This window comes from Sapajus apella, unplaced genomic scaffold, assembly GCF_009761245.1.
Source record: "Sapajus apella isolate SASKATOON/1434 unplaced genomic scaffold, GSC_monkey_1.0 scaffold121, whole genome shotgun sequence".
Lineage (NCBI taxonomy): Eukaryota > Metazoa > Chordata > Mammalia > Primates > Cebidae > Sapajus > Sapajus apella.
In genome coordinates, this window is record NW_022437061.1 from 1937786 (window position 1) to 1956902 (window position 19117).

The 19117-nt window shown below is 35.8% G+C and overlaps 1 protein-coding gene across 13 annotated transcripts in view; it reads left to right on the top strand.

Annotated features, from left to right (window-relative positions):
* The window catches only part of MTHFD2L (methylenetetrahydrofolate dehydrogenase (NADP+ dependent) 2 like), a 185017-nt gene that overhangs the window by 85666 nt on the left and 80234 nt on the right, over positions 1–19117 (top strand). For all 13 annotated transcript variants that reach the window (XM_032261001.1, XM_032261007.1, XM_032261006.1 and 10 more), the window contains one exon: positions 16678–16770. In XM_032261001.1, the coding sequence (XP_032116892.1) occupies positions 16678–16770 (93 nt within the window). The remainder of the gene's footprint in view (positions 1–16677; positions 16771–19117) is intronic.

Below are 19117 nucleotides of genomic sequence, written 5' to 3' on the forward strand. Positions count from 1 at the left end.
TGCAGCTTTCTGAACCAGACTATTGTGCATTATTGATAAATTGTGAGTCATATATTTGTTATCTGTTCTTTTATGGCTTTGAAAATAGTGAACGATGCCAAAGATCACTAAGCTTTTATAAGTAAAATTATTTTAGTGTAGTTTACTGGCTGGCATTTTCCAAAAGTATGTTACCAGAAAGTGTTGCAGAGAATGTAACAAAGATAAAAGTAACATCCCTTGCTAGAAAGAGACCTGATAGGTCTAGAATTCATACTGATAGTAGGAATTTAGTTTTAGAAATTGTTCATATTTAGCATGAGAACAACAAAGACATACACATTTTTAAAATGTTAAATACAGTCTTCAAGCAAAGAAAAATAGTTTTGTTACATGTATGGGTAATTTTCCCAATACCTTGCTATGAGCATTAAAATTACACCAACAGAATAATGACACTATTTCTTTTTATTTACTTTTTGTTATACTTTAAGTTCTGGGATACATATGCAGAATGTGCAGGTTTGTTACATAGTATATGTGCCATGGTTGATTGCTGCACCCATAAACCCATCATCTACATTAGATATTTCTCCTAATGTTATCTCTCCTCTTCCCCCCCTCACCACCTGGCTGGCACTGGTATGTGATAGTCCCCTCCCTGTGCCCATATTTTCTCATCGTTCAACTCCCACTTAAGAGTGAGAACATGCAGTGTTTGGTTTCTGTTCCTGTGTTAGTTTGCTGAGAATGATGGTCTCCAGCTTCATCTATGTCTCTTCAAAGGACATGAACTCATTCTTTTTTTATTGCTGCATAACATTCCATAGTATTCCATGTCCCTGCAAAGGACATGAACTCATTGTTTTTTTATTACTGCATAGTATTCCATAGTGTTTTTTATGCAGTCTATAATTGATGGGCATTTGGGTTGGTTCCAAATCTTTGCTATTGTGAACAGTGCTGCAATAAACATAGATGTGCATGTGTCTTTATAGTAGAATGATTTTTAATCATTTGGGTATATACCTAGCAATGGGATTGCTGGGTCAAATGGTATTTCTGATTCCATATTCCTGAGGAATCACCACACTATCTCCCAGGATGGTTGAACTAATTTATACCACCACCAACAGTGTAAAGGCATTCCTATTTCTCCACATCCCCTCCAGCATCTGTTGTTTCCTGACTTTTTAATGATCACCATTCTAACTGGCTTGAGATGGTATCTCAATGTGGTTTTGATTTGCATTTCTCTACTGACCAGTGATGATGAGCATTTTTTCATGTTTGTTGACCATATAAATACCTTCTTTTGAGAAGTGTCTGTTCATATTCTTCACCCACTTTTTGATGAGTTTGTTTTTTTCTTGTAAATTTGTTTAAGTTACTTGTAGATTTCATTTATTAGCCCTTTGTCAAATGGATAAATAGCAAATAATGCTCTCCCATTCTGTAGGTTGCCTGTTAACTTTGATGATAGTTTCTTTTGCTGTGCAGAATCTCTTTAGTTTAATGAGATCCCATTTGTCAATTTTGGCTTTTGTATGCCATTGCTTTTGGTGTTTTAGTCGTGAAGTTTTTGCCTATGCCTAAGTCCTAAATGGTATTGCCTAGGTTTTCTTCTAGGGTTTTTATGGTTTTAGGTCTTACATTTAAGTCTTTAATCTCCCTTGAATTAATTTTCATATAAGATTTAAAGAAGAACTCCAGTTTTAGTTTTCTGCATATGACTAGTCAGTTTTCCCAACATCATTTATTAAATATGGACTCCTTTCCCCATTGCTTGTTTTTGTCAGTTTTGTCAAAGATCCGATGGTTGTAGATGTGTGGTGTTATTTCTGAGGGTTCTGCTCTGTTCCATTGATCTATACATCTATTTTGGTACCAGTACCATGCTGTTTTGATTGCTATAGCCTTGTAGTGTATAGTTTGAAGTTAGGTAGTATGATGCCTCAAGGTTTGTTCTCTTTGCTTAGGGTTGTCTTCACTATATGGGCTCTTTTTTGATTCCATATGAAATTTAAAGTAGTTTTTTCCAATTCTGTGAAGAAAGTCAATGGTAGCTTGATGGGAATAGCTTTGAATCTATAAATTACTTTGAGCATTATGGCCATTTTCATGATATTGATTCTTACTATCCATGAGCATAGAATGTTTTTCCATTCGAGTCCTCTCTTATTTCCTTGAGCAGTGTTTTATAGTTCTCCTTGAAGAAGTCCTTCACATTCCTTGTAAATTGTATTCCTAGGTATTTTATTCTCTTCATAGCAATTGTGAATAGGAGTTCACTCATGATTTGGCATCCATTTCTCTATTGTTGGTGTATAGGAATGCTTGTGATTTTTGTACATTGATTTTTGTATCCTGAGACTTTACTGAAGTTGCTTATCAGCTTTAAAGGGATTTTGGGCTGAGACAATGGTGTTTTCTAAATATACAATCATGTCATCTGCAAACAGAGACAATTTGACTTCCTCTCTTCCTATTTGAATATCTTTTATTTGTTTCTTTTGCCTGATTGCCCTGGCCAGAACTTGTATTTAGGAGTGGTAAGAGAGGCGTTCTTGTCTTGTGCTGGTTTTCAAAGGGAATGCTTCGAGCTTTTGCCCATTTAGTATGATATTGTCTGTGGATATTGTCTGTGGTTTATTAATAATAAATAGCTCTTATTGTATTGAGATATGTTCTATCAATACCTAGTCTGTTAAGAGTTTTTAGCATGAAGGGTGTTGAATTTTATCAAAGGCATTTTCTGCATCTATTGATATAATCATGAAGTTTTTGTCATTGGTTCTGTTTATGTGATGCATTATGTTTATTGATTTGCATATGTTATACCCACCTTACATCCCAGGGATGAGGGGAACTTGATCATGGTTGATAAGCTTTTTGATGGGCTGCTAGATTTGGTTTGCCAATATTTTTTTGAGGATTTTCACATCAATGTTCATCAGGGATATTGGCCTGAATTTTTGTTGTTGTGTCTCTGCCAGGTTTTGGTATCAGAATGATACCGGCTTCATAAAATGAGTTAAGGAGGAGTCCCTCTTTTTCGGTTATTTGGAATAGTTTTAGAAGGAATGGTATCTGCTCCTCTTTGTACCTCTGGTAGAGTTAAGCTGTGAATCTGTCTGGTCCTGGTTTTTGTTTGTTTGTTTGTTGATAGGCTATTACTGCCTCAATATCAGAACATACTATGGGTCTATTCAGGGATCTAACTTCTTCCTGGTTTAATCTTGGGAGGGTGTATGTGTCCAGGAATTTATCTATTTCTTCTAGATTTTCTAATTTATTTGCATAGAGGGGGTTTATAGTATTCTCTGACGGTAGTTTGTATTTCTGTGGGATTGGTGGTGATATCCTCTTTATCACTTTTTATTGTGTCTATTTGATCCTTCACTCTTTTCTTCTTTATTAGGCTGGCTAGGAGTCTATCCATTTTGTTAATCTTTGCAAAAAACCAGCTCCTGGATTCAATGATTTTTTAAGGGCTTTTTCATGTCTCCATCTCCTTCAGTTCTGCTCTGATGTTAGTTATTTCTTGTCTTCTGCCAACTTTTAAATTTGCTTGCTCTTGCTTCTTTAGTTATTTTCATTGTGATGTTAGGGTGTCGATTATAGATTTTCCTGCTTACTCCTGTGGGTATTTAGGGCTATAATTTTTTTCTGTAAATACTGCTTTAGCTGTCTCCCAGATATTCTGGTGTGTTGTGTCTTTGTTCTCATTGGTTTTAAAGAACTTATTTATTTCTTCCTAATTTTGTTATTTACTTAGTAATCATTCAGGAGCAAGTTGTTCAGTTTCCATGTAGTGGTGCGTTTTTGAGTGAGTTTCTTAATCCTGAGTTTTAATTTGATTGCACTGTGACACTGTTTGTGATGATTTTCATTTTTTTGTATTTGCTGATGAGTGTTTCACTTCTAATTATGTGGTCAATTTTAGAATAAGTGTGATGTGGTGCTGAGAAGAATGTTTATTCTGTTGATAGGGGGTGGAGAGTTCTGTAGATGTTTATTAGGTCCACTTGGCCCAGAGCTGAATTTTAGTCCTGAATATCTTTGTTAATTTTTTGTCTTTTTGATCTGTCTAATACTGACACTGTGGTGTTAAGGGCTTCCACTATTATTGTGTGGGAGTTTAATTCTCTTTGTAGGTGTCTAAGAATTTGCTTTATGAATCTGGGTGCTCCTGCATTGGGTACATATATATTTAGGATAGTTAGCTCTTCTTTTGCATTGATCCCTTTAGCATTATGTAATGTCCTTCTTTTTTTTTTTTTTTTTCCCCTCTATCACCAGGCTGAAGTGCAGTGGCACTATCCCAGCTCATTGCAACTTCCATTTTCCTGTTTCAAACAATCCTCCTGCCTCAGTCTCCCAAGTAGCTGGGACTACAGGCACGCACCACCACATATGGCAAATTTTTTTTTTTTTTTGTATTTTTGGTAGAGACAGGGTTTCACCATGTTGGCCAGGATTGTATGGATCTCTTGACCTCGTGATCCTCCTGCCTCCGCCTCCCAAAGTGCTGGGATTACAGGCGTGAGCCACCATGCCCAGTCTTTTTTTCAGTCTTTGTTGGTTTAAAGTCTGTTCTATCAGAGACTAGGATTGCAACCCCTTCTCTTTTTCTGCTTTTCATTTGCTTGGTAGATATTCCTCTATCCTTTTATTTTGAGCCTTTGTGTGTATTGCCTGTGAGATGAGTCTCCTGAATACAGCATACCAATGGGTCTTGACTCTTTATCCAATTTGCCAGTCTGTGTCTTTTAATTGGTAAATTTAGCTTATTTACATTTAAGGTTAATATTTTTATGTGTTAATTTATCCTGTCATTACAATGCTAGCTGGTTATTTTGCCCATTAGTTGATGCAATTTCTTCATAGGGTCTATGGTCTTTACAATTTGGCATGTTTTTGCAGTGGCTGGTACTGGTTTTTCCTTTTCATATTTAGTGCTTCCTTTAGAAGCTCCTGTAAGGTAGGCCGAGTGATGACAAAATCTCTCAGCATTTGCTTGTCTGTAAAGGATTTTATTTATCTTCACTTATGAAGCTTAGTTTGGCTGGATATGAAATTCTGGGTTGAAATTTTTTTTCTTGAATATTGGTCCCCACTCTCTTAAGGTTTGTAGGGTTTCTGCAGAGAGATCCGCTGTCTGTCTGATGGGCTTCCCTTTGTGGGTAACCCAACCTTTCACTCTGGCTGCCCTTAACATGTTTTCCTTCATTTGTAAGTTGGTAAATCTGACGATTATGTGTCTTGGGGTACCTCTTCTGAAGGAGAATCATTGTAGTATCCTCTATATTTCCTGAATTTGAATGTTGGGCTATCTTGCTAGGTTGGGGAAGTTCTCCTAGATAATATCCTGAAGAGTGTTTTCCAACTTGGTTCCATTCTCCCTGTCACTTTCAGGTACACCACTCAAGCATAGGTTTGGTATTTTCACATAGTTCCATATTTTTTAGAGGCTTTTTTTTATTCCTTTTTATTCTTTGTTCTCTAATTTTGTCTTCATGCTTTATTTCATTAAATTGATATTCAATCTCTGATATCTATTCTTCTTCCTGATTGATTGACTATTGATTCTTGTTTATGCTTCACAAAGTTCTTGCATTGTATTTTTCAGCTTCCTCAGGTCATTTATGTTCTTCTCTGAACTGGTTATTCTAGTTAGCATTTCATCTAACCTTTTTTTCAAGGTTCTTAGCTTCCTTTCCTTGGGTTAGCTCAGAGGAGTTTGTTATTACCCACCTTCTTAGGCCTGCTTCTGTCAATTCATGAAACTCATTCTTTGTCTAGTTTTGTTCCCTTGCTGGTGAAGAGCTGTGATCGTTTGGAGAAGAGGCATTCTGGTCTTTGGAATGTTCAGCCTTTTTGTGCTGGTTTTTCCTCATCTTTGTGGATTTATCTATCTTTGGTCTTTGATGTTGGTGACCTTCGGATGGGGTTTCTTTGTGGATGTTCTTTCTGTTGTCATTGATGCTATTCCTTTTTGTTTGTTAGTTTTCCTTCTAACAGTCAGACCCATCTGCTGCAGGTCTGCTGGAGTTTGCTGGAGGACCACTCCAGACACTGTTTGCCTGGGTATCACCAGCAGAGGCTGCAAAACAGCAGAGATTCCTGCCTATTCCTTCCTCTGGAAGCTTTGTCCCAGATGGGCACCCACCAGATGCCAGCCAGATCTCTCCTGTATGAAGTGTCTGTTGACCTCTGTGGAGAGGTGTCTCCACATTAGGAGGCACAGGGTTCAGGGTTCCACTTGATGAGGCAGTCTGTCCATTATCAGAGCTCATGTGCTGTGCTGGGAGATCTGCTGCTCTTTTCAGAGCCAGCAGGTAGGACCATTTAAGTCTGCTGAAGCAGCATCCACAGCTGCTTCTTCCCCCAGGTGTTCTTCCCCAGGGAGATGCGAGTTTTCTCTATAAACTCCCATCTGACTGGGGCTGCTACCTGTAATTCAGAGATGCCCTGCCCAGAGAGAAGGAACCTAGAAAGGCAGTCTGGCTACAGAGGCTTTGCTGAGCTGTGGTGGGTTCTGCCCAGTTTGAACTTCCTGGCGACTTTGTTTATATTATGATGGGAAACCTGCCTCCTCAAGACTCAGTAATGGTGGATTCTCCTCCCCCGACCAAGTTTGAGCATCCCAGGTTGACTTCGGACTGCTGTGCTGGCAGTGAGAATTTCCAGCTGGCAGATGGTAGTTTGCTGGGCTCCCTTGTGGTGGGATTGCTGAGCTAGACCACTTAGCTCCCTGACTTCAGCCCCTTTTCCAGGGGAGTGAATGGTCTGTCTCACTGGTATTCCAGGAGCCACTAAGGTATGAAAAAAAAGATTTCTGCAGCGACTTCAGTGTCTGCTCAAATGGCCACCCAGTTTTGTGCTTGAAACCTAGGGCCCTGGTTGTGTAGGTATCCAAGGGAATCTCCTGGTCTATGGGTTGCAAAGACCATAGGGAACGTGTAATATCTGGGCCGTAATGTACTGTTCCTCACAGCACAGTCCCTCAAGGCTTCCCTTGGCTAAGGAAGGGAATTTCCCAACCCCTTGAGCTTCCCAGGTGAGGCAACACCTCACCCTGCTTTGGCTTGCCTTCTGTGGGCTGCACCCACTGTCAAACCCATCCCAATGAGATGAGCCAGGTACCTCAGCTAGAAATGCAGAAATCGCCCACCTTCTCTGTTGATCTTGCTAGGAGCTGCAGATGGAACTGTTCCTATTTGGCCATCTTGACAGCCACCTCCCTTTTACTATTCTTTACTTAAAAACTAAAAAGTTCGATCTCATGAACACATAGCAATATATAAAACACAATGCAAATAAGAATGGTGAAGAAAAAGGGAAGGGGAGGGCTGACACTAAAAATAGAGCCAAAGACTTCTACTAAAGGTAGGCATATCTTTAGGTCTTTGTGGATATATTCCCACTGTCAAGCACATTGCATTTTATATAATGGTGCTGGATGTACATTTGGTGAATTTATTTAATTGAGTTTCAGCTAGGTGTGCTATGATTGGGTCACTAATTTTATTGTCAGAGCTGGTTAGCAGGAAAAAAAATTACAGTTATCCAATTAATTGTCTTTAAAATTAAAAATAAACATGGGCTTAATACAAATAAAACAGTTTCCTAATATTAAAACTAAAAAGGGTTTTTATAAACAGGAAACTATAAGGTAAATTGAATAGTATTCATAAAATGCTTGTTAACAAAAGGGCCACATTTTATAGGGCCCTTTATATTTCTTTTATTAAGAATAGATTAAAGCTACCATTAGCAACATTACCCTTATCTCACTAAAAATTTCTTCTCATTCTCTGTTTCTAGGTCATTCCTTTCCTCCCAACTTCTAAACCAGCGGTTCTCAACCCTAGCTGCCCATTAGGATCTTAAGGAGGCTTTAAAAATAGAGCTGCCTAAGCCCAACACAACAGAAAAAAATTAAATCAGAATTATTAGGAGTAGAACCTGAGTATCAGCAAGTACTTTTTCCCATTAGAATCACAAGGAAGCTTTAAAAATAGAGCAGCCTAAGCCCAACACAGAAAAAAAAATTAAATCAGCATCATTAGGCACAGAACCTGACTAACAGCAGGTACTTTTTAGGAGGTTCCATAGAAAAATCTAGTGTGGTCAGTGTTGAGAATGATTACTCAAGGAAGCATTGGAATGACCACAGGACTTAACTTTTTAATTCATAGCCATTTCCTAGGTGGCCTTTGCAACCCTGTAGCTTTAAATATCATTTCCATCTCCTATGTACTTTAGACCCATATAAACACTGTGCACTTGACAACTCCACTTGCATGGCCAATACCCATTTCAAACTTATATGCAAACCTTCACTCCTAATTTTACTCCCCTTAGTTTTCCCCACCTTAATCAGTGGTACTCTCAGTTTTCCTGGTTGCTCAGTCAATCCTTGTCTTCTCTTTCTCGTACATCCTCTGTCTAACATTAGCAATCTATGTAAAATATACCTGTGATATCATCACCTGGACTTATAAGATCCCAGTTCAGACAACTTCTGTTTCTCACTTGGAACACTGAAATGTTTATGAACTAGTGTCCCTGCATTCACCCTTGTCTCATCTTTCATTTACAGTCTGTTTTTTACATGGTAGGTCTTGATCACCCATATCTTCCTGTAACATGACAGCTCATGACAACATAACACCAGAATAACATTCAGGTTCCCTACCATGACATGCATGACCTTATTTGATCTGACCCTGGGCTATATCTCCTAACTCACTTCCTACCATTCTCATGCTTCATCACTGCCCCCTGTCCTACACACATCTGCTTTCCTGGAATATGTCTTATGTGTTCATGACTCAGTGTCTTTGCACCTTGTGTCCTTTCTGCCTGGAATGCTTTTTTCCCCCAAGTTATTTACATAATGTATTTCCTCACTTCCTTTAGGTTTTTGTCTAAATGTCACCTTGGGTTGCCCCGACCACCTTACCAAAATTACATTTAGTGTCTATAGAGTTTCTCTATAGAAAAGTGATTTTTAGTTTGTTTTTATAGTTTATTTATTCATTGATTAAAGATGCAATAGTAGCTTGCAGAGAAAAAGAAATAAATATTCAAATATAGAATCTTTTGGTTTTATTTACCTAAAACAGAATTCAGGCTTTTTTGTTTTTTCCATTGCTGTTCTGTGCATGATTACGAGTTTTCCTTCCTGTGATTTTTCTCTCAGTGATTTCTCCTTTAAACCAGACCGTGACATGAATTACTATATTGGGAATGACTCAGATTTTCCTTATCCAGAGAAAGTGACAAAGCAAAACTCTACATGTGAGGTTCTGGCTCAGATTGGTTGGCAATTTTGTTTCACCTGCTGATTCAGGATCAGGCAGGTGTTTGAAGATTTGCCTAATGAGAAAGGAAGTTGAGACTTATTTTGTGTTTTTGTTGAAGACAGATCTAGAATTATGGTAAAAGCCGGGAAAAGGTAGACTTTAGCTCTTATAATGAAGAAATTTCTTACAGTCAAGGCTAAGTAATATCCTTTCCTCATATTTTTCTAAAAAGTGTTTTACCAGTTGGAAAGGATATGAAAAGCATACTTAAAGGGGAATTGAAGCAGAAGGAAAAGAATTCATTCTCACATTAACAATCTGTCTTCTCTGAGACCTTCAACTGTCCCATGGCTTTCTAAGGTGGAGTAAATAATCATGCTCTTGGCAACACTGTAATTTCTGTCTCCTTCTAACATGGAACGTAGCATACTGTGTTATGATTCATGTTTGTGTATCTGCTTTCCATATAAGAATAGAGAATTGTGAATTCTCATTGCCTAGCATGATTCTGGTGTTCTTTAAATTTTTTTGGTTTTTTTAGTTATGATATGTAGTTCTTTATTCTTCCATAAAATTAACTATTTTTCAGAGACAATAGTTAGAATGCTTGTGAAATCTTTCTATAAGTAAAACAGAAGAATCATGTTTTCAATGATGGTTATAGAGATGCGAGGAAAATATCTTACTCAAGGAGTAAAAGACACAGAATCCAGAGTTAAAAGCTGGCACATGGACAGTGTTACTCATTGCCAGTCTTACAAAATCATTCCATAGGGTCTGGTTCTTTAGCTTACTGAGCAAATAACTATTTCATTCTGCTCAGAGTGAGGCTAGAGAGCCACTGAAAAAGTGTATGCAAGTTTTGCAAGGGTGTGGCCAAGACACAACCAGAGAATCTGGTTTAAGGGATTTATAGGCTCATTTGTTGATTGTTAAATAAACCAAGATTGGGAATGGCCCAGAAATGTCCAAGAATAGTCAATTCCTCATTAAGGTAATTTCAAACAAACAAACAAACAAAAAATGATACTAACAAATGAAATACATTGTGCTGTTTGTTCTAGGTTTGATTTTTTTAATAGAAAATATTATTTGCTTCAAATTGGCATTCTGTGCTAATTACTAGCAACTGTTTGCTACAGTATGTTATTTTGCATAAATTACAGAGGTAATGATAGCCTAGAAAACTGCTCAGGTGGGCCCTAGTTGATAATTCTTGGTTGAATCTAGATTTTTACACAGTAAAAAACACATCTTGTCTATCTGCTAATTATTGATTTCCAAGAAAACGCTAAGATTCTAGAAGATAGATTCTAAGTACAGAAGGCCCTCTGTATCTGTGGGTTCCGCATTTGTGGATTCAACTATCTGTGGATTAAAGATATTTAGAAAAAATAATATACATAATAAAAATAATATATAAACAATATAGTATAAAACAATTTACATAGCATTTACATTGTATTAGGTATTACTTATAATACCTAAGTAATAAGTAATCTAAAGATTATTTAAAATATGTAGGAGGATATACTTAGGTTATATGCAAATAATATATTATTTTGTATTAGAAACTGGATCATTTGTGAATTTTGGTATCAGCCAGTGGGATAGGGGGCCCTGGAACCAGTCCCTCCCAGATACTGACAAATACTGAAGGACAACTGTATTTTATTTTTCCTATGTCTTAGAAACATATTATAAAGCACTAGGCACAAAATAGTTACTTGTAGACTCTGCTTACCTGGGTCTGTGTGATAGAAAATCAGGCCCTAGCTCACTCTGTTCTCATATGCACTCTAGGGGGATACAACTGAGTGTGGGAAAAAGTCATCTGAAAGTCAGAAATATGTATCATTCTTGAGTAGCTGCTGTGACTTGCTAGTACTGGCTTTCCTTGGGAAAAAGCTGAGAAGACACACAAAAAAATAGCTGCAACAAGCCAGAGGATTGAAGAAAATTAATAGAGGATAAGAATTGAGTATAGGAATGACAAGGATTTTCACAATGCCAAGGAAGATGAGTTAAATAAGAATAGGGTTAACAGGACAGCTAGGTGTCGGGACCAGGAACAGGCATTCAGGTGCTCACCAGCAAAAGGCCAGAAGAATCTGAGGCATTATTTGAACACATTTGCTTTCAGCTATTTGGGTCACCTCTCTTTATTATCAGGTCTACCGAATAACGGGCTGAATGCCTTTCCATGGTTTGGTATTGGTATAGTCATAAACTCTGATAAATCAAGTTCAAATATGACTTTGATAGTTTCTATGGATATCACTAGCCAAACTCACTGAGGAATATCAAGTTACCCTTATAGCATTGAAAAGGGAGTGAAGGGAGTGAAGTTACCTACAAGGGTTTTCCATGCAGGTTGAAATTTATCCTGATACACTTTTCTTTTGCCTGAAACTTTATAAATTGTTTCTTATATGTGTGTACAAATCACTGGATTTCATGTCTCTGTCAATTTCTTAATGAAATCAGTACTGATGGAAATGGGAAATTTCAGTTTTGTTTTGGTTTTGATTGTGTGGGTATTTGGGAGACTCTGATTTGGAATTAGAGAACACTTGAGTGGGTTGTTAAGGTATTACAGAACCTTTTCAAATGTAGGAGACCAGAACTAAAACAGAGATGGGTGCTTTATAATTTTGGTACCTTAGGATGGTTGTAAATATATACTCAACATTCTTGATGGTTTATAGTAAGTGAAAGAAAGAGAAAAACCAAGGGGAACTTTTAGACTTTTATTGTAAAGAACTGAGCAGAAGGTGGTGCCAACGAAAATGAAAAAGAGTAGTTGCCTCTCATTGTTCTTCCTTTTCAAAGTTTTCCTGATTATCTTTTATTTTTCTATATTAACTTTAGTATCAAATTACATTCTTCCAAAAAAAGTCCATTTTTACTGGGCTTTTATTACATTTGTAATGAACACAGATAGAATTCTAATCTTAATGTTATTAAATATTTATATCCAAGAACATAGTTTATCTTTCTAGTTCCTTGGTCTTATGTATATCTTTTGGTGTTATTCTGGAGATTTTCTTTTACTACATAGATTTTGCACATTTTGTATTAAGCTTATATTAAGTATTTTCTCTTTTGTACTATAGTGAGGCCTGTTCTTACAGTATATTTTATAAGATGTTATATATGTAAGCTATTTACTTCTGTATATCAGTTTCTTACTTGATTAATTTATTGAATTCTGTCAATGTGTCTCATATTAGTCTAGTTTTTTAGATTTATCAAATACATTTTAACTTTTATAGCTTTTTCTAGTTTCATTTGTTTATTGTTCTTTAACTTCTGAAGTTAAATGATTCATTTACTTATTTCTGTTTTATTGATATAATAATTTGTCTGCAAATTTTTTAAGCATTGCTTTATGTTTATTTTATAGGATCTAATGTGAATTGTTTTCATTATAAATCTTTCTAAAAAGTTTGCAATATTGTTTTGTTTAATTTGACCGAAGAATGGTTTAAAATAGAATTTTTAACATCTTCCATTAGAAGAATCTCTTTATGAAGGGTCTTTTTTTTTTCCAATTTTGTCAATAATTATAATTGTACTGAGTTATAATCAAATAAAATTATAGTCTAATTATCTACTTTTTGATATTAATTAAAATTTTCTCTGCAACCAAGTTTATACCATTAAAAAAATGTCCTTTGGGCACATGAGAAGAAAATGTATTATTTATTTTCTGAGTTTGATATATTATAGTCATATATATATATCATTAATTAAGTTATTGACATTTTCTGTATTCTTGATCTGTCATGAACTGAGAAAGGTATTCAAAAATAAACAAAGACTATATTTTGTTTCTATATATATCTCCTATAATTCCTGCTTATAGGAATTCTATTTATTTTTGTTACTTATGTATTTATTATTGTTCTATCTTTATTTGAATGACTCTTTTACTTTATAATATGTACTTTATAATGTATTTGTTTTATTTAGTGCTGAATTTTTGTTTGACAAAAAAATTCTTTTTTGACATTTTCCTGCTACATGTTTGCTTTCAACATTTTTTAATTCTGAATAACTTTGTTTTATGTGTATAGTATATATCGTAGAGAATTACCGAAGCATACAATTAGATTTTGCTTTGTAAGTCAATTTGAAAATATTTTTCTTTCAAATAAATAATTTAAGGAAATTTATATTTGTTTATATGATAAATATATATGGTAAAACTATCATTTTATGTTCTATTTTGTTGTTTTTATTTTTTACAGTTTTTTTCTCATTTGTGCATTTAAAAAATATATTTAAGAAGGCTTTGGTTATCGTAATATTTATAACATTATATAATACTCTTAATTCTCTATTTATTTACAGGAGAGCTACTGATAATCTAGTAAAATAAATAAATGATAAAATATTTTTATTTCCTCCCTTGATTCCATTTCTTTTGTCTCCGACCTGGTGTTTGCCAGTAAAGACTATTTGAAAAATAAATGTTCCTATACTTTTATGATCTGTTTTGTCAATATTTAAATGTTTGTTGATGCCTATAATTATATATTGGACAATCAACAAACTTTCTCATCTGTGGCTTTTCTCATTCTAATTTTGTTAGTTGCATTATTTCTGCATAGGAAAAGCAAGGACCATTTACATTTGTCTGTGTTTTAGTCTGTTTTGTTCTGCAATAGCAGAATATGACAGACTGGGTAATTTATAAGTAATAGAAATTTATTTCTGAACAGCTCTGGAGGTTGAAAGTTCAAGATCAAGGTGCCAGCATCTGGTGAGGGCTTTCTTACTGCACCGTCTCATGGTGGAAGGCAGAACGGCAAGAGAGGGAAAGAGCAAGACAAAAGTAGGCTGAACTTGTTCATTTATAAGGAACCCACTTCTGCAATAACAGCATGAATCCATTCATGAGGGCAGAGCCTTGGTGTCCTAATCACCTCTTAAAGGTTCCATCTCTTAATATTGTTACAATTGCAATTCCATTTCAACATGAGTTTGGGAGAGGCCAAATATTCAAACCATAGCAGTTTGTCACTCCAATCCTCACACTTTATTTTAAACTCTTGGTCCTATAATAATATATAGTTATAATTTTCTACAGTCCTTTTGCTAGTTTCCTCAGACATACTTTGATTAAGTAAACTTTATCTTTGAGCATGTTCCTTAGGATAGACTTATGGGAACAATATTTCTTGTGTTTTCAAAATTGTTTGTAACTTGTCATCTTGGAGGCAGATTTCACTGGCTATAAAAATCCTTTACTCCCATTTGTTTACATGAATCTCTTGTAGATACGCAATGAGATACCACCATCTCACACCAGTCAGAATGGCTATTATTAAAAGTCAAAAAATAACAGATGCTTGTGAGGTTATGGAGAAAAAAGAATGTTTATATACGGTTAGCGGGAGTGTAAATTAGTTCAATCATTGTGGAAAACAGCATGACATGTCCTCAGAGACCGAAAAACAGAACTACTGTTTGACCCAGCAATCTTATTACTGGGCATACACTGAAAGGAATATAAATTGTTCTATCATAGACACATGCACACATTTATTGCAGCACTATTCACAGTCACTAAGACATGGAATCAACCTATATGCCCATCAATGGTAGACTAGATAAAGAAAATATGTGTGTATGTGTGTTTATATGCACATACCACTTACATACATGCATGTGTGCACACATACACATACACCATGGAATACATGCAGCCGTGAAAGAATGAGATTGTATCCTTTACAGGAACCTGGATGGAGCTGGAGGCCATTATCTTCGGCAAATTAACGCAGCAACAGAAATCAAATACTGCATGCTCTCACTTATAAGTGGGAGCTAAACGATGAGAGCAAATGGACAGGGAGAGGGGAACAACAGACACTGAGGCTTACTGGTGGGTGGAGGTTAGGAGGAGGCAGGGAGCTAGAAAAACTAGTTAATGGGTACTAGGCTTCATACCTAGGTGATAAAATAATCTATACAATAAACCCTCATGACATGAGCTTACCTATATCACAAACCTGCTCAGGTACTCTTGAACTTAAAATAAGTTAAAAGCAAATAAATAAATAAGAATTTTGGTTTAATATTTGGTCATAATGTTCAACTTTCTATGACATTTTTTGTTGAGTTTATTGGTAAGTGCTTAATTTTTTTTTTTTTTGCTTTTATTTTGCCTTTTGTCTTGGTTCTGACACTTTTTAAATATATCTTTTTATTGAATTTTTAAAAATTTGCATATGGTAAAATTTATTCATTTTGGTGTGCAGTTTCATTAATTTAGACAAATGCATGTAGTCATCTATTAAATTAACTAGTTTAACACCACTTGAATCAGAACAGCTTCATCACTTCCCACATTCCCCTGGGTTTGCTCTTGCATAATATCTTTTTATTACTGCTGTGTCACATCTAGTTTTATTGCTCATCATTGAATGAGATGGATGTTCTTAGATCTGCTATTTACAGGACACTTCTGCTGGGGGGTAGAGGAGGTCCTGTGCAGCCTTCTGACTCCTTTATTACCTTCACAAAGTCAGACTGCTTCCTTCTAAAATAGCCCCTCTATGTGAGTGTGTTACCACCCACTCTGAACTATACCAGGTCCCTGAAGGCTCTTCTGCCTTTATTTATGTTCTCACTGCCCCAGTTAAGAAAGCTATATTGTTTGCACAGTGGGATGAACTTTTCATAGAAGTGTAATTTTGCAGTCAATTTCAGGGATCTGCCGCTGCCGGCCATGTTGTCATTGTCTGCATTTCTTTGCTGCCTTTCTCCCTGTATAGTATCTACTAATTGCTGCTTTTGGTTACTCTTAACATGTTTTTGGAGTCTGTAGAAAAAAGATCTTCCAGTTTTTCTAAAAATGGAGAATGGGGATCATGTAACTTTTGTTAGTTTTGTTAACTGTGTAGCATTTGCACATCTTCCAGGAGAAAACAAGATGCAGTCTTAGCCATATTCTTACCAAAAGTCCTTCTCTTGACTGCACTTTATCACCAACTTTCCCTCACTACCCTTTCATGGCTCACACTGTAAATATTGGAATCTCTTGCCTCTCTTGTTCATTCATCAGTCCCTTAAGGTTTTCATATAAAAGCTTCCTGTGATGTACCATAACCTATGACAAAAAAATTTCGCTATTTTCTAAATACCTACTTTCAAAGTTGGTTAGTTTTTTTGTTCACTTATCTTGTTGCTTTTGATATTTGTTTGCCTGCCATTATGAAGACAACTATCCTGTATACTAATGTATTAAGTGATTTAGTCATGTCAAAGTAGCTTTTCTACTCTTAGGAAATAAGTGAAACTCTTCTAGATTTAGAGCATCTGTAAAATTTTTAAAAGTTCAGTAATCATGAATAGAAATTCTTCTGTATTCCAGGTGATGCAACTGTGACAATAGCTCACAGATATACCCCCAAAGAACAACTGAAGATTCATACACAACTGGCAGATATTATCATAGTTGCTGCAGGTAAGTCCTTAGTGACTGTTATTTGTTGGAATGTCATCAGCAGAGTAATTCCTGCCCTAATTGCTGACACGTTTGAAAGCTTTTTGAGAGAGTTAGGTGTATGTATGACTAACTTCTGTTGGTTGGATTCTGTCTCTTGGCAATCATTTTATCAGTACATTGTACCTATGTTAGCATTAGTTACTTCATTATGGAAAACCCAAACAGCTTTTGGGATGACAGATAAAGCACAAGAACCATGTGCAGTTTTCTAATTGCTTTGACAAACATGGTTTAACAGCATTTACAGAAAAAGGTTTGGTGCGGGTAAATTATACATTGTAGCTATGGGGAACAATAAAACTTGTGTATTAAGGAACACAGAATGTTCAGATGAGGGGAAAAGATAGTCACTATGCTGCCCTAGACATGCCAGGCTGAAGAATTTCATGTTCTGAAGTCAAGGCTTTAGCAGAAAAGTTGTTGGACAAGACCATGTCCAAAGGAGAGCATCTAGGATGAAAATCTTTCAAAAAAATATAACATATGAAGTTTGGCCTGATGAACTGAGGATGTTTGGTATGGAAGAAAGAATGACCTAAAGAAGAGATACAACAGCTTTTTTTTTTTTTTTTTAGCAACAACAACAAAAAGCAAGCCCAAACTTTTATAATTAATAAAAGCTGCCTCAAAGTCACCAGTTCTTGAGATAGTAAGTTCCTTATTATTACAGTAATTAGCAAAATAGATAAAAACCTAAGTGGGATTTCATAGAGCATTATTTATCATTGTTTATTGGCTTTTGCTCCATTTTGGAAGACAAAAATTCATCCCTTCTTTCAACATTATCACAATATTTTCATAAATTAAACAACATAACTAAAATGCATGTAAACAGTTGTAATTATTTTGAACATATGTTCTATGGGGAAAGAATTCATTCTTTCTTTACTCCCTACCATTTAGGACCATTTTAGAGAATATCTATGTACTAAGTACTAGGTTGGTTTTAGTATTTCCCTCAATGATGAGACTCTTTAATTCTCTATTTTAATATATAAAAGAAAGCTTTATGAAACATAATACGTATATGTTTATACATATATTTCATAAGATTTCATAAATTAAATTTATTTAAATTTATTTGTGTTTTTCTACAGAGTAAGTTGACAGGAAAGATATTTTAGAACATAGAAAAGGCTGGAGTATGGGGCTTGTGTATGGATAACTCACTTACAGATATTGAGAGTTTGTTGTATATTCTGATTTTTATTAAACATGAGTACTTTTGAATAGCAAAGACAGTACTAAATTCATGCATTCATTCAATAAATATTAGACCTTCCTTATGCAGCAGTATCTGTTTTAAAGTTTAGGAATACAGCAATGGATACAAATGATAAAATGCCAGCCCTCGTAGAACTTACATCTTGGTGGAAGAGAGAGCAAATAAAAAGTAAAATATAGTGTCAGATAGTGATAAGTGCTATAATAAAATTGGTTGAAGGAATAATGTTTTGGGCGTACTGTTTTAGATTGATTGATTGGTGAAGACCTTTCTTGGGAGGTGACCTTTTGAGTAGAGTCATTGTCCCAGCCATTCTCCATTTGCCCACCAGCCCCAATCTCTGCCCTTCCCTGCCCTGGTCTGGCCCTGAGAGGCTGACTAATAAGGATGGCCTCACCTGTGTTCCTCCGCCACTGGCTCCCATCAAGGTTTGGCACCAGTAGGATATCTGAAGGAGAAGAGAAAGGTCAAGTGATGGTATTTCTTCTCTACTCTCTTCCACTTTTACTCTCTTTCTGCTTCCTCCTTCATGGATAGCTTTTGTTTAGCATCCTTTCTCTGACAGCTGACGCTCTCATTGGGCTGCAGTAACATCGTTTCCTCCCTTACCCCTACAGACTTAGGAATGGTACAAGCTTCCTCCAGTTTCTAATCTCTAAGAGCTGTAACAGCTTTTGTTTTTTCTCTTACCCTAAATATATCTCTGTAAAAATTATTTCATTACTGTATGGGGTGGATTCTGCTTCCCATGGAGACACTGACAGAAACAGATCTGTATGAAGTAAAGGCACAAATCAAGAACCATTCCTGGAGGAAGAGCATTCCAAGCAGAGGGAACAGCAGATACCAAAGTTCTTAGGCAGGAGCATGCTTCATGTGTTCCAGAACACAGGAATTTGAGGGTTCATTATATTACTCTGATTTTAATTAACTAATAATAAATTATGAGGATACTAGTAGGAAATGTTGTTGGGAAGGTAGCCAAGGTTAGCTCATATAGAACGTTGTTGGCCATGGTGAGGATTTTGATATAAGCCAAGAATGGCTGACAGCAGGAGATCAAATGATCTGACTTATGCT